The sequence below is a fragment of the Balaenoptera musculus genome, chromosome 1, assembly GCF_009873245.2.
Source record: "Balaenoptera musculus isolate JJ_BM4_2016_0621 chromosome 1, mBalMus1.pri.v3, whole genome shotgun sequence".
In the NCBI taxonomy this organism is placed as follows: domain Eukaryota; kingdom Metazoa; phylum Chordata; class Mammalia; order Artiodactyla; family Balaenopteridae; genus Balaenoptera; species Balaenoptera musculus.
Genome location: NC_045785.1, coordinates 136,088,973 through 136,102,907, shown reverse-complemented (window position 1 = coordinate 136,102,907; position 13,935 = coordinate 136,088,973). Strand labels below are relative to the sequence as shown.

Genomic DNA, 13,935 nt, shown 5'->3' with positions numbered 1-13,935 from the left:
TATGCTGTATGAAAAGAACGCACAGCAAAAGAAAACACACCCCAGTCTGGAAGACGGTGCACAGATTCTCTGGCTCTGCCCTGTCCAGGTTGTGTGAGCACAGGAAATCTTGAAACCTCTCTGAAATTCTCCCATCTACTAAATGGGAATAGTAATACCGCCCCCCCCCCAAAATACTGAGATAATGCACATACAGCCTTCAGCGCATTGCTGGATATAGTAAGACCTATATAAAGTAGTTGTTCAATATTATCATAGTCAGATAATGTATACGAGCACGCTTTATTGTAAGTCGAGAACGAGATGGATTTCTAAATCAACATGTTATCAAAAATCAAGTATCAAAAGTAGAGGAAAGGTGAAAGGATCCTGCAAAGCAGGTACTACGCGTATCTAGGCGACCCGACGGCCTTTCCCGCAAGGGAACAAGCAGCTCCTCCCCCTGAATCCTGAGGGGCGAGGCGAGAGAAGACCCGCCCTCCCCCACCACCCCTAGAGCCCCGTCTCCAGGGTCTTGTGACAAGGTGCCCAGGCCCCAATGACAAGGGGCGGGGCCAAGTCTGGTCACGTGAGCATGGGTGCGGAAGTGGGGCGGCGGACGGCGTTCGTGACTGGCTGAGGCTGAGCAACCCGGGGGCGGAGCCAGGCGGCCGGACGCGCTGGGAGGAGCCGGGGGAGGGGGCGGCCGCGGGGCTGGGCACCAGAGTCAGGGATTCGGTCTGCCGTGCCGACGAAGTGCTGGACCCGCGGCGGGCCAGTGCACCCCGGCCTGCGCGCGCAGAGGCTCCGGGTCACCCAGGCCGAGGCGCCGGCGGCCGCGCCAGGCGGGTGGGTTGGGCAGAGGGAGGTTCGCTGGGCGCGCTGTGCGCGGAGCAGGCGTGAGGCGGCCGGGGGCCGGGACGCCATGTCCATGGAGGACCCCTTCTTTGTGGTGAAAGGGTGAGTGTCGCCGAGGGCTCCACTGGAGGAGGAGGTGGCCGTGCTGCCTGCCCGCACCTCCCCGCTCTCCTCGCTGTAGGGGGATGGGAGACAAGTAGAGGCTGGCAGGGGGACAGTGGGGACAGCTTAGCCTTGAGGGCCATGATCAAGCGTCCAGAGACATCCCCTCCCCGTCCTACCTGGACTTTGAAACCCGTGCCCCCAATTAAGCCCCTGGGGAGGGGGTCCCCTTTGGCCTGTGCGCTGCCCTACAACTTATTTGGAGGGGTGGAGGGGTTCAGCAGCTCTGCAGGTGGGAAGGGAGACAGGCGTCCCAGACCAAACTGCAGCTGTAGTGGAGCACGGGGCCCTGCTTCGAAGGGGGAAAAACAGCATCTGGGCAGGAAAAGGGAAATGGCCCTCCTGAGCTTTGTAGTTGGCGAGGACGGGGGTGAGCTCCCATTGTCCATTGAGTTCGGAGCGCTGGCCCGCAGACTGGTGAGACCACAACCTACCCAGAGGCGTCTGAGCACGTTTGCAGGCTGGGAGGCGGGGGCGCGAGGCTCCGGAAGACAACTCAATTCAGTGGGGGAGTTTTTACTGAGTAATGGGAGGGGAGGAAAACAGCCGTTCAAACTCAGTGATGATGTTGGAAGGAAAACAAAATGAAATCAGCCAAACCAAACTTTCCTTAGCTTTCTGTTAGCACCGGGATTTTCCCACAGTGCTAAAGGAAATGAGTGCTTTCTTTTTAACTCCCTGATTTCATCCAGGCTATTTGACAGGTTTCCCCCATTTCTTCTTCTGCCTTTCAGATCAGAACAGCCTTAACTTATTTTTCCCTGTGAGCTGTCGTGACTCCATCTTTGATTGCTCAGTCGTTTGGAGATAGAAACTTTATTTGCACTGTTATGTAGGCTTTATAGCCATTAAACAAATTCAGGAAAGATCGATTCTGTTGTTTTTATAACTTGTCAGCTTTTGTTTTAAATGTCAAACAAACATTAAAATTCTGAGAACTGCAAAGTTCTGGAAAGATCATTGCTGATAACCATAAAGTGTCCCTTTGCTTTCAACTAGTTGCTGCTAGCTTCCTATTTTTGTAAGGGTAAAAGCTGACCAGTTGCTTGAGTGTGTGTATGTGTTTTAAGGGTTCCTCTCAGAAAATTTAAGTGGCACTTTAGGTGAAATACTTTATTATCAATGATACAGTAAGATATATATATATTTTTAACATTACCCTAAAAAGATTTTCCTTCACCTGACTTTAATTTAGATGGGAAAATGCTGAGTTTAGATTATTAGTAATATGTGGCTCTCTACCTGGAAAATGTGTTGCTTATTAGAAGGATTGATTTTTAGGGGTTGATTTTTAAATGTGAAAGCTGTGTGTTTTTTCTCTTGAATGAATGTCCTTAATGCTTAGGTTGCAAAGGTTATCTCTGGCAGTGGAGGCCACAGATAATCAGAATTTTGGGTTTGATTTTTAATGGAATTTGTGAAAATGCTAAATTGCTCTGCCATCTTGACTTTTTTTTCCTGCTAGTATCCAATACAGTTTGCCAAGGCTTGCTCACTGATTAGATATCACTGCTTTATTGGAACATTGGCCTGGAGTGTTGGTTGACTTTTACATGGTTTTAGCTCATGTCGGTAAGATGTCAAAACCTTCTGCTAAGGAAAAGTAAAATTAGCTATACGAGTGTCTCCAGATTATGCGACGGAATATATGGGGAGCCATTCGTGTAGTTCTGTTTATTAAAAGTTTTGAAAGTGCACTGCACAATGTGGAAAAATTAAAGACGCCTAAATTGTGGCCCTTAGCCTAGGAGCTGATAGTCTAATCTGAGAAACAGCTCACTCCGGAATTAAGTAGAAATGACAGGTGGATATGATTAAGTGCCGAAGTGAATCCTACAGATGATTAACTCCCCCAGTAGTTCAGAGAAAGGCATCTCATTAGGAACAGTTATGACTGGAACAGCTTTGGAGGTAGTAGTAGGTCTTGAATTAAGTTTCGAAGATGGGGAGCATTTAGATAATTCAGGCCTGTGTCTCTTCTGGACTCATCAAGAAGAGTCTCTTATTGGTCTTCCTGCTTCCAGTCTCTTTCCTCTTGCATCTGCCTTGGTTCTGTTGGATGAGTGCTCTCCAGAATGCAGGGTGAGCCACACATTCCATTTTACATTTCCTAGTAGACACAGTAAAAAGTAAAAAACAGGTAAAGTTAACTTTAATGTCATTGTTAACCTAGTATAGTGAAAATGTTTCAACGTGTGATTAAAGATTATTAAAGAAGATTTGACCCTTTTTGTACTGTCTTCAAAATCTGGTGTGTATTTTTTACTTACAGCACATCTCAATTTGGATGCTAAATTTTCATCAGGAACACTTGATCTGTATTTAGAGTTCATTAAACTTACAGTTGAAAAAGTATTCAATAGATTCACATACCCAAATTGTTCCAAATATACTTTAAAAATTTTCGGTAACTGAATTGCGTATCAGTTTTTAAATTTAAAATTAAAATTTAGTCCCACAGTCACACTAGCACAGTTCAGTCACATGTGGCATCCATATTGGGCAGCACAGGTGTAGCTTTTCTAGAACCCAAGCAGGAGTTCCCTACTTAACATCACTGAGTGGCTGCCTGTTGCCTACAGAATAAAAGCTCAACACTTCCTGACCTCCGTGACGTGGCCTTCCTCAACCCTCCGCTCACTCTGCCTGCCCTTAGCACAGAGCTCCAGCTTCACCAGACTCAGTACAGTGACAGTGACCGCAGGACTGGATGCTCTTACCCCACATGCATCCACTCTGCCTGATGCACCCACTCAGCTTTCAGGATTCAGTGTCAGCATCTCCACTGCCTACAGGAAGTGCTTCCCCTGGCACCTGTAACACATTATTGCACCTCTTTCTCTGGCTGTCTTTCATTATTTGACTGTGAGCTCTGAAGGTTGGAACTGTTTGTTTTTCCTGTATTTCCAGCCCAGCACCTTGAATATATAGCATAAATGTTGAATAAATTCTCTTTGGTGGTTGTGGTTAAGGAGTGGTGGTTCGTGGGTGGGAACACTCCCAGCAAAGGCAGGCATTGTGTGTTTAGAAATCATCAAGGAGAGCATCCCAGGTGCAGTAGAAAGTTTATCTGGAGAAGTAATAATAATAATAGCTAACATTTAAGGGATGCAGCTTCTATGTCAGGCGTCGCATGCTAAGTAAGCACTTTATAAGAATTTTCACTTTATAAGAACAGTTCTGTGGTGTGGGTATTAGCCCCATTTTATACATGAGGAGCTGAGGGAGCACAGAGGGGTTGAGTTACTTCCCCAGGGTCACACAGCTAATAGGTAGTGGACCCAGGATTCAAAATTCAGCTGCCTAGTTCTACTCATACTGTTAACACTTCTACAGGTACATCCACAGGTACAGGTAGAAGAGGGTCGAGAAGAGTCTCTCTCTAAGAGGTCATTGGAGATTTTTTAAGCAGGGAAATGACATGAGATTAGGGTTTCGGGAATATTGATTTGGTAGTAGTGTTGGTTGCATCAGTGTGTAGAAAGATTAAAAAGGAGACCAGGGCTTCCCTGGTGGCGCAGTGGTTAAGAATCAGCCTGCCAATGTAGGGGACACAGGTTCAAGCCCTGGTCCGGGAAGATCCCACATGCCTCAGAGCAGCTAAGCCCATTCGCCACAACTGCTGAGCCTGCGTTCTAGAGCGTGCGAGCCACAACCACTGAAGCCCGTGGGCTTAGAGCCTGGGCTCCGCAGCAAGAGAAGCCACTGCAATGAAGACCCAACGCAGCCAAAAATAAATTAAATAAATAAAAAATAAAAATAAAAAGACCAGTTCGAAAGCTGTTTTAATTTAAATATGCAATGATTAGTGCCTGAGTGTTCAAAGATCGTTTTGTGAGGTTTTGACCCTCTCGATCTCTTCTTGTTCAGAGCAGAATCCCAGAACACGGGAGAAAACCACCACAATTGGGCAGATGTGGCCCTACCTGGCACAGACATTCACAGTGGTATTTTCACTACCAGAACCCCTAGCTCTACTGAATCAACTCAGGCCTGCCCCTAAGTTGTAGTTTGTCTAGTTGACCCTCTCCTGTGTGTTCTCACTGGGTGAGTTTGATTATTCCCATTGTGTCAAGTGGTCCCTGTGTATCTGTGCACATCCTGCACCCCAGTCACTCTGACCCAACTCTCCCGTTTGTTTTTCTGTGTTTTCTGCGAATTGTTCGACATCCCCCATGCTATGGGGTAGATACCTTCCCCTTTTTTTCTTTTCCTTCCCTCTCCTTAAAAATGCCTTCCTCTTCTTAGCCCTCTTTACTCCTGACTCCGCACAGTCCTTCAGTCCCATGTCCACTTGGTCACCGGGGCCTATCAGTGCATCCCCTGGATATCTCTGGAATCTTCTCTTCCTCTCTGGTTTTGGTTCCTCCACCCTAGTTCATGTCCTTGTCCTCTCCCACCTGAACTCTTTGTAAGCAGCTTCTTCAGCAAGCTTCATTTGCACCGCTGCCAGACGTGACCTCGGAGACACTATCAGGTCACAGCTCTATTCGAAATCCTTCATCCTGAAATACCGAGTGTCTGTTTTCTGTGTGCCAGGGGCTAAGGGTACAGCAGTGAACAAATGACATTCCTGTCCTTATGAAGCTTATATTCGAGACAGACAGTAAACAAATGAACGAATATATGGTATGTCAGGTGGTGATAAATTCTGTAAGAAGAACAAAGCTGGGTGTAAAGGGAAAGGAAATGCATGTTCTGGGTGTAATTTTTCTTTTTATGTGACTTCCGGAGGCAGTGAGGTTTGGTGAAAGAACTGAGCTTTGTTAATCAAGCTGACCCAAGGTTGGGATCTCACTTCTGTCAAATTACTCGGTGTAACTTTTGGCACATTAGTTATCCTCTCTGAACCTGTTTCTTTATGTACAAAATTGGCCTAACAATGCCTGCTTTATCGGTTATGAGGATTAAATGAGTTAATGCGTGTAAGTTGCCTCAGCATAGTTTGGAGCATATATCAAGTGCTTAGTAAACATTCTCTTTTAACTGTCTATATGTCTCCATCCAAACAGGCTGCCCTTTCTGAGAGGAAAGACCATGTCTTACTGGTTTTGTGTGTGTGTGTGTGTGTGTGTGTGTGCGCGCGCGCGCGCGCTTTTTTTTTTTTTTTTTGGAGTAACATTTAAAGTGATACATGCTCGGACTTCCCTGGTGGCGCAGTGGTTGAGAATCTGCCTGCCAATGCAGGGGACACGGGTTCGAGCCCTGGTCCGGGAAGATCCCACATGCCGCGGAGCAAGTGGGCCCGTGAGCCACAACTACTGAGCCTGCGCGTCTGGAGCCTGTGCCCCGTAACAAGAGAGGCCGCGACAGTGAGAGGCCCGCGCACCGCAATGAAGAGCGGCCCCCGCTCGCCGCAACTAGAGAAAGCCCTCACACAGAAACGAAGACCCAACACAGCCATAAATAAATAAATAAAATTTAAAAAAAAAAATAGAAACGTGTGGTCTATCCAGCCAATGGAATATTAAAAAAAAAAAAAAAAAAAAAAGCTTAAAGTGATACATGCTCATTTTAGAAAACTTAGGAAATAAAAATATAAAAAAGGATTAAAAATTCATTGAAATACCACCATCCAGAAATAATTAGTTAAAATTTTGGTGTTTTTTAAATCTGTTTCTATTAACAGTTTTATGTAATACTATCCATCAGTTTTTGATCTCTTTTTTTTTGATATATAATAAATATATTAATCACTGTCCTGAGAACATGACAGAGATTGTCTTTTTAATCCTTATGAAGTAGGTACTAGTACTATTATTATTATCATCTTACAAATGAAGAAAATGAGACTTAGTTAAAAAAAACAAAACTTCCAAGTTCATAAGCCTGTAATTGGAAAGGCCAGGATTTATATAAATGGGTATTATTGTTGTTATTAATCATTAAGAAATTGGGATCTGTCTTATAATCTTTTCATCTGTATTTTTTTATATCCTTAAAATGCTTTTGGTGGGGAGGCTTTTTAATGACTGTACTGTATTTTGTTATATAAATGTGATATAACTTATTACCCAGGACAAGGTTTATTTTTTATTTTTTTAATTTATTTATGGCTGTGTTGGGTCTTCGTTTCTGTGCGAGGACTTTCTCTAGTTGTGGCGAGCGGGGGCCACTCTTCATCGCGGTGCACGGGCCTCTCACCGTCGCGGCCTCTCTTGTTGCGGAGCACAGGCTCCAGACGCGCAGGCTCAGTAGTTGTGGCCCACGGGCCCAGTTGCTCCGTGGCATGTGGGATCTTCCGAGACCAGGGCTCGAACCCGTGTCCCCTGCATTGGCAGGCAGATTCTCAACCACTGCGCCACCAGGGAAGCCCTAGGACAAGGTTTATGATGTACCTAAATTTTTAACTGTTACAGTTAATATAGTTGCCAGCCTGCTTGTCACAGGTCTTCATTGCTGCTCCTGATTATTTCCATAGCCTGTAGTCCTGTAGAAGATTTGCTAATTCAGAGGGGGTGCACATTTTCAAAGCTTCTGATGCATGTTGCCAAATTGCCCTCTAGGATACACCCCTAACTCCACTTGACTCACTACCCCACCCCCAAAAGTTTGATGGGCCCATTTCCCTTGACCCCTTGCCTGTACTGAGAGTCTCCTTTTAAGAAATCTTGACTAATTTCCTAGGTGAAACATACCATATTTGAATCATGTTGTTTTCATCATTATGTTCAGTAAGGTGTTACATAGTATTTGTTTGATGAGTGAGCCCATTTTGAGTTTTGGTTTCTGTAGTTTTTTTCCCTCTCTTGTTTGCAACTTCTAATCAGAATAAGCCACTAAGAAATTGAGCGGTGGAATATGAGAGTATTTTGGTACCACGTGAGCCTCTCCTATAGGTAAAAGGCATGAATGTTGTGGTTCTTTAATATTTTGTTGATTTGGAGGCGTTGTGTGCCCGAACAAGGACAGTTTTATTACCAGGTTCTTGGCTGTGGATCTGTGTTGAAATAAAGGCATAAGTAAGCAGTTGAGCAAGATAGTGTATGTTACATTGTATTATTCTCTCACCTTCTCTGGTCTGTGTGTACAGCCTTTGTGTGTGTGTGTGTGTGTGTGTGTACAGCCTTTTAAACACTAGATTATGAGCTCCTTGAAGGCAAGCATTGTGCATTTTAGTCACACTGTTGAAAAAACTGTTTATTGGTACTCACTGTGAAAAAATTATCCTTATTTACAGAGTAATTTTATCCAGTAGAATTGAATGTAAGTCAGGTCTCATTTTCTACTTTTTAAAAATCAACCAGATGTTTCTTTCTCTTTTTTTTTTGGCTGTGCTGTGTGGCTCGTGGGATCTTAGTTCCCTGACCAGGAATCGAACCCGGGTCCTCAGCAGTGAGAGCACGAAGTCCTGACCACTGTACCACCAGGGAATTTCCCAATCAGATGTTTCACTATAAAAACCACTTTGCAGGCATTTGTTATATTGAATTAGGCATTTATTGAATGCCTAATACTCTATTTGGCTCCTGAAATTATAGTCTTGGTTTGGAGAACACTATGCAGGTATGTGAAACAGTGTAGGTGAAAGACAATATGCTTTGCGTCTAAGAGTTTGGAATAGAGCTGAGATATTGTGGAGACTGAAAAAACTTGGAAAGGCCCCCAGGGGGAATGTTGGTCAGTGACACTTTAGTGAAGCAAGTAGGGGCTCAATCTGGGCCTTGAAGGAAATGTCTGCTTTTCATTTGCAGAGGTGTAAGGACTCTTCCAGCTGGGGAAGCAGTGAGTGAAAGTCTAGAGCCAGGAATGAGGAAAGGGAGGATGGGAAGAAGACCTGCCAAGTGAAACAGATTTTGTTTCAGTGAGAAATCAGGTTGGAGATTAAAGTCGGCCAGTTTTGGGGTGGAGGAGGCGTGGAATACCCAGCTGAGGAGTTTAAAGTTAATGTTTCCTATTGTAAATTCTTAATCAGGAGGTGGTTTTAACTAGCAGTTACTATGCACTTGCCTATGGTCAAACAACTTCTGAGGGCTCAAACCCGGGTCTTCTGATTCCACAAATTTGTCTGGAGCCTTTGCAAAGATGGGATTGAATAGGTCTTGGTACTGGAAGGCCCCTCATGCTCTGGGTCAGCAGAACTAGAGGCCAGAAGACAAGAAGTCTGAGCCCCCGTTCTCTTACTTGTTTAATGAGTGCAGACTAGTTATCGTGAAAGTTCCTTCTAGATCTAAAATCCAGTGATGCAGCTTAAGTAGAGGTTGTGCAAGGTGAGAAGTAAGAGGAAGAGTCAACGATGATGTTTGTCTAGACAAGTTTCAAATCTTGGAAAATAGTGTCACTGTTGACTAAAATGAGGAAGTTAGAGAAGGAAGCTTTTTTTTTTTTCTGTTTCATTTTGTTGTATGAATATTTACTGTTTTGTAGGGAGGATATGATTGGTTTGGTTTTAGGCAAATGGAATGATCCTGTAGGCAGCTAAAAATATAGGAATTAGTCCTGGGTGAGAGGTGAGGGTTGGAAATGCAGTGGGGAGTCATCAGCTTCAAGGAATCTTTTGAACCTGCTAGTGTTGATGAGCACCTAGAAGCTATAAAAATAGTGCTGAGAAATACTGGGACCAGGTGGAGGAAGAGGAAAGAGAAAATTAGTAGACACTAGAAGAGCACAATGTCACAAAAACAAGGAAGTGAGAGTTTCAAGAAAATAGGCTGTAGTGTCAAGTACGCTGGAAATGAGGACGAGTTCAAGTCACCCATGACTTTGACCTGCAGTGTCATTGGTGGCAGTAGTGCTATCCCCGGGGCATTGTGGAAGCAGCAGCAGGTTGAGGTCAAAATTGTATATAACTATAGGAAACTAAGTAAAGACTCTTTTTTTTCCCTCCAGGAGAATTATTGCGAAAGATATTATCACAGTGAAGTTGAATTTGGAAATGGCAGTAAGGTCAAGTGCAGGGTATGTGTATTTTTCCCCTTAAACACAAACGACGTGAGTGTGGAAGTCAAGCAGTAAAAAGAGCTTCTCACCTAGCCCAAGGGGTTGGTGGTAGAACAGGTTGGTGGGATATGGGGTAGAAGGGTGATAGAGTTGCAGAGGCTTGCCCAGCCTAGGTTTTTCAGGTTTCATTAGTAGAGTGGAAACCATCTGCCTTCACTAGCCTCTCAGGGTGTTGATGAAACAGGGACCCCACTGTAAAGAGACATGCAGGATGGGTGCTGCCCCAGATACAGGTGTTGTGGCTTATTGTGTTTTTCCAAAGGTGGCCGCCCCAATATATATCCCGTCCCATTTGCTTTTCTTAACTTGTGAAGCTGGCATTCTTCTATCAAGCTGGGGTCCTCATTCCTTTTCTTTGAACCCAGGCAGACCTTTGTAACTGCCTCGACTGACAGAATGAGGTAGAAATGACACTGCTTGACTCCTGAAGCCTTTGTCACAAAGGACAACCAACCATTTCAGCTTCCACCTGCATCTTTCTGACTTGGGACACAAGTCCAGCTCTGCTGAAGCCACACCGCTGGAGCGCTCATGTGGAGAGACTACGCAGACACAGAGGTACTACCAAGGAGCACCTGCTTGTGCAGCCCCAGCCCGGCAGTCTTTCAGCTGAGGCCCCAGACACGGTGGAGCAGGGACAAGCCACCTCTTCTGCGTTCGGCACGAATTCCTGTCCCACAGACTCCCCATAAGAAATGGTCGTTTGATGCCATTAAGTTTTGGGGTAACTGTTATACAACCACAGTAACTGGAACGGATGCCGGTTCAGAGCCTGTCAGCATGGTCAAAGAAGGAAGGAGAAATCAAACGGCTGAGGGAGGCTGCAGCTCCGGTTATCCTGCAGTTCGTTGGCCCAACTGAATGACAGACTCCGGGAAACAGAAGCTCCCTAATGGCTAAAATACTTCTTCCTCCCATCTTACCAACAAATTTAGTGAGATCCAGATAAGAAATTATTTTATGGACATCTGGATGTATTGCCTGAAGCCCTAAGGGTTGGTTGGGATGGTGAGCCTTTTACCCTGGTGGAACAGACTGGAATGTTATATGGGAGGGGCTCAACTAGCAGTGACCAGGGGTTAGTGCTGGGCTGGCTTCAAAAACAAACTGGGGGACTTCTACGGTGGTCCAGTGGTTAAGATTCCATGCTTCCAATGCAGGGGATGCGGGTTCGATTCCTGGTCGGGGAACTAAGATCCCACATGCCACACATGGCATGGCAAAAAAGAAAAAAAACAAAACTGGATTGGTTAGTCCTCCCAGTGTCAACTCTTTATTTATAAGGAATGGAGGAATCTGGTTTTGAAAGCTTAGATGAAAGTTTTATTTTTGCCTGAAAGATACATTCTTCAAAGATGTGGACTGTGTTTTCGTTTCTGACAGTTGCTTACTGGGAAAGCAGCTCTGTGTTACAGGTGGTCCCATGGGCACTGGCATGGCTTGCAGTGAAGGACCTTCATTCTGGTGGTCATAGGAGTTCATATCCATGAGGATATGATGGGTCCCATCGTTTTGATGGGCCGTTTGGTGGACAGCAAGGGAAAGAGGCTCATCTGTAGTATTTCCAGCGCTGTGACTTGTGACTCATGAAACGTGTAAGACAAAACTGACTTTGGACGCATCTGCAACACATATAGGAGCAGAACATCTGCTTGACTGTTGTAGGAGATAGCCATCTCTCTCCTTCAATGGATTGGAAGATTTCTCTGGGCCAGGAGCTAAACCTGTAATTCCTAGGAAAGCAATTAGCAAGTTTTTGGTGAAATGGTGTCAGACATGATACCCAAAGCTGTCTGTGAGCAGATTATTATTTACCAAGAAGATTGCTAAACTGAAGAGCTCCAAAAATTCAAGGTATACATGGCCCCTCATAGAAACTTGTGGGTGTCAGACTTTAATCGTTCCCATTACGCACTTGGAAGAAAAACCTGAAAAGAGCTGCACCTAACTCTACAGGAAACAGAGGCAATGTCTTGTGATTTTGACCTTTCTGGAGAGCACAGATGAAAGTGGATCGCTGTTGACTAAGGAGTCGGCAGCTGCAGCGCTGCCCACGGGGTGCAGCGTGCTCACAGGGGCTCACTGTGTGGTGAGGAGACGATGCTGGGCATGCCTGTGTGGGAAGTGCCTCACTAGCCAATTCACGCAGAACCAACTCCCTTACCTTTCCTGAGAAAGTAGGTGAAGAAAATCCGACCAGCTCTTCTCCGTTGAAACCCTCACAAATATATAACAGCTGTCATGGTTATATACTCCTCTGTCCTGTTCATCCATTTACTTGGAATGACAGGTGATTCTAAATATTTAGCCCCAGATATTTACAAATAGTTCTGCATTGAGCAGGTTTTCTCACTAGGTAGGGTCTTGTACATTATTACATGTGTCTTGTATTTCTTGAAACTATTCAGAAATTCTAAGTTCTTTGGGATATTCTGGTTACCATTAATATTTGGCTTAAAAATAGGTTTTGTTTGTGACACACGTTTTCTCTCCATTCATGCCTTCTTTTTTCAGAGTAATACTACGCTGAATTGATACTGGAAGAAGAAAAATTGGGAGATGTTTTTAATCTTTGAGGGACCCCGTTAGTTGCTTTTAAGATAGGATTCCTTGACACACTGCATGTTCTGGCTTTTCAAGATCTGAACCATTGCTAACAGTTCCACCTTTGTGATCCCTTAACACGTGTCTTAGAAATGTAAACTAAGACTACTTTGACTTTCTTATGTCTCTGCTACTACAGGAAAACTAAAAATGAAACCTCTTTTAAAAATAAGAGATTGAGAGTGGAATAAGCCAAGTCACTGGCCAGGCCTGTTGGGTTTTGAATGTCATCCTGGGATTGCTTTGCAGCATTTTTCTAATTCCTGCCATTTCTTTCATTTCTTCTTTAGGACATGCACAAGTTCTTGCATGCTTAAGGACTCGATTTCACTCTGTGCTGCTAGAATTGAATCTACCCACCTGCCCTTCCTCCCCCTCAAATCTGAAAGTGTGGCCCTTGGATCCCAAGGGGGTCTCAAGATCCTTTCATAGAAGAGCCCCTCAGCTTAAACTGCTTTTCATGATGCTACTCAGATGTTATTTGCTTTTTTTCATCATGTTGACAATAACACTGATGGTGCAAACTGCTGGTGCCTTAGCCTAAATCAAGGCAGTGGCACCAAACTGTACTGGTAGTCATTGTATTCCTCCCTCACAGTGAAAAAGAAAAATGAGAATCATATTCCTTCAAGAATGTTCTTCATGAAACAGTAAAAAAAAAAAAAAAAAAAAAATTTAATTCGATCAAATCTTGAGTCCCAAGAACACCTTTCCTCATTTTTCTAAAAGTTACAATTTACGTACAGTAAAATTGACCCTTTTTAGTGTATACTTCTGTGAAATTTGACAAATGCATATAGTCAGTAACGACCACCTCCACAAATAAGTTGCAGGACAGATCCATCACCCCTAAAAGTTTCTGTGTCCCCCTTCCCCCATGCCCAGCACCTGGCAACTACTGATCTGTTTTCTGTCCCTATAGTTGTGCCTTCTCCAGAATGTTACAGAAATGGAATCATACAATGTGTGGCCTTCTGAGTCTAACTTCTCACATTTTGCATAATGCATTTGAGATTTGTCCATATTGTTGCATGTATTTTTGGTTTGTTTCTTTTTATTGCTGAGTAGTATTCCATTGTTCAGATGTACCACAGTTTGTCCATTCCTTAGTTGAAGGACATTCGGGTTGTTTTCAATTTTTGGCTGTTACGACTAAAGCTACTATAAGAATTTGCAGGTTGTTGTATGAACCTGTGTGTTTTTGTATCACCTTGAAGTGGGCTTGTTGGGTCATAATGGTAAGTGTATGTTTTGTATGTTTTTTTTTTTGTTTTTTATAAATTTATTTATTTTATTTTTGGCTGCGTTGGGTCTTCGTTGCTGCGCGCAGGTTTTCTCTAGTTGCTGCGGGCGGGGTCTACTCTTCGTTGCGGTGCACAGGCTTCTCACTGC

The 13,935-nt window shown here is 44.2% G+C and overlaps 1 protein-coding gene across 6 annotated transcripts in view; it reads left to right on the top strand.

The window, feature by feature from the left end:
* The first annotated feature begins 695 nt into the window (after positions 1–695).
* Positions 696–13,935, top strand: part of STX6 (syntaxin 6) — a 75,021-nt gene continuing 61,781 nt past the window's right edge. For 2 of the 6 annotated variants that reach the window (XM_036873826.1, XM_036873831.1), the window contains exon 1: positions 696–939. In XM_036873826.1, the coding sequence (XP_036729721.1) occupies positions 905–939 (35 nt within the window). In that variant the 5' untranslated portion in view covers positions 696–904. The remainder of the gene's footprint in view (positions 940–13,935) is intronic. The other 4 variants (XM_036873841.1, XM_036873859.1, XM_036873867.1 and 1 more) reach the window with 4 other exon arrangements.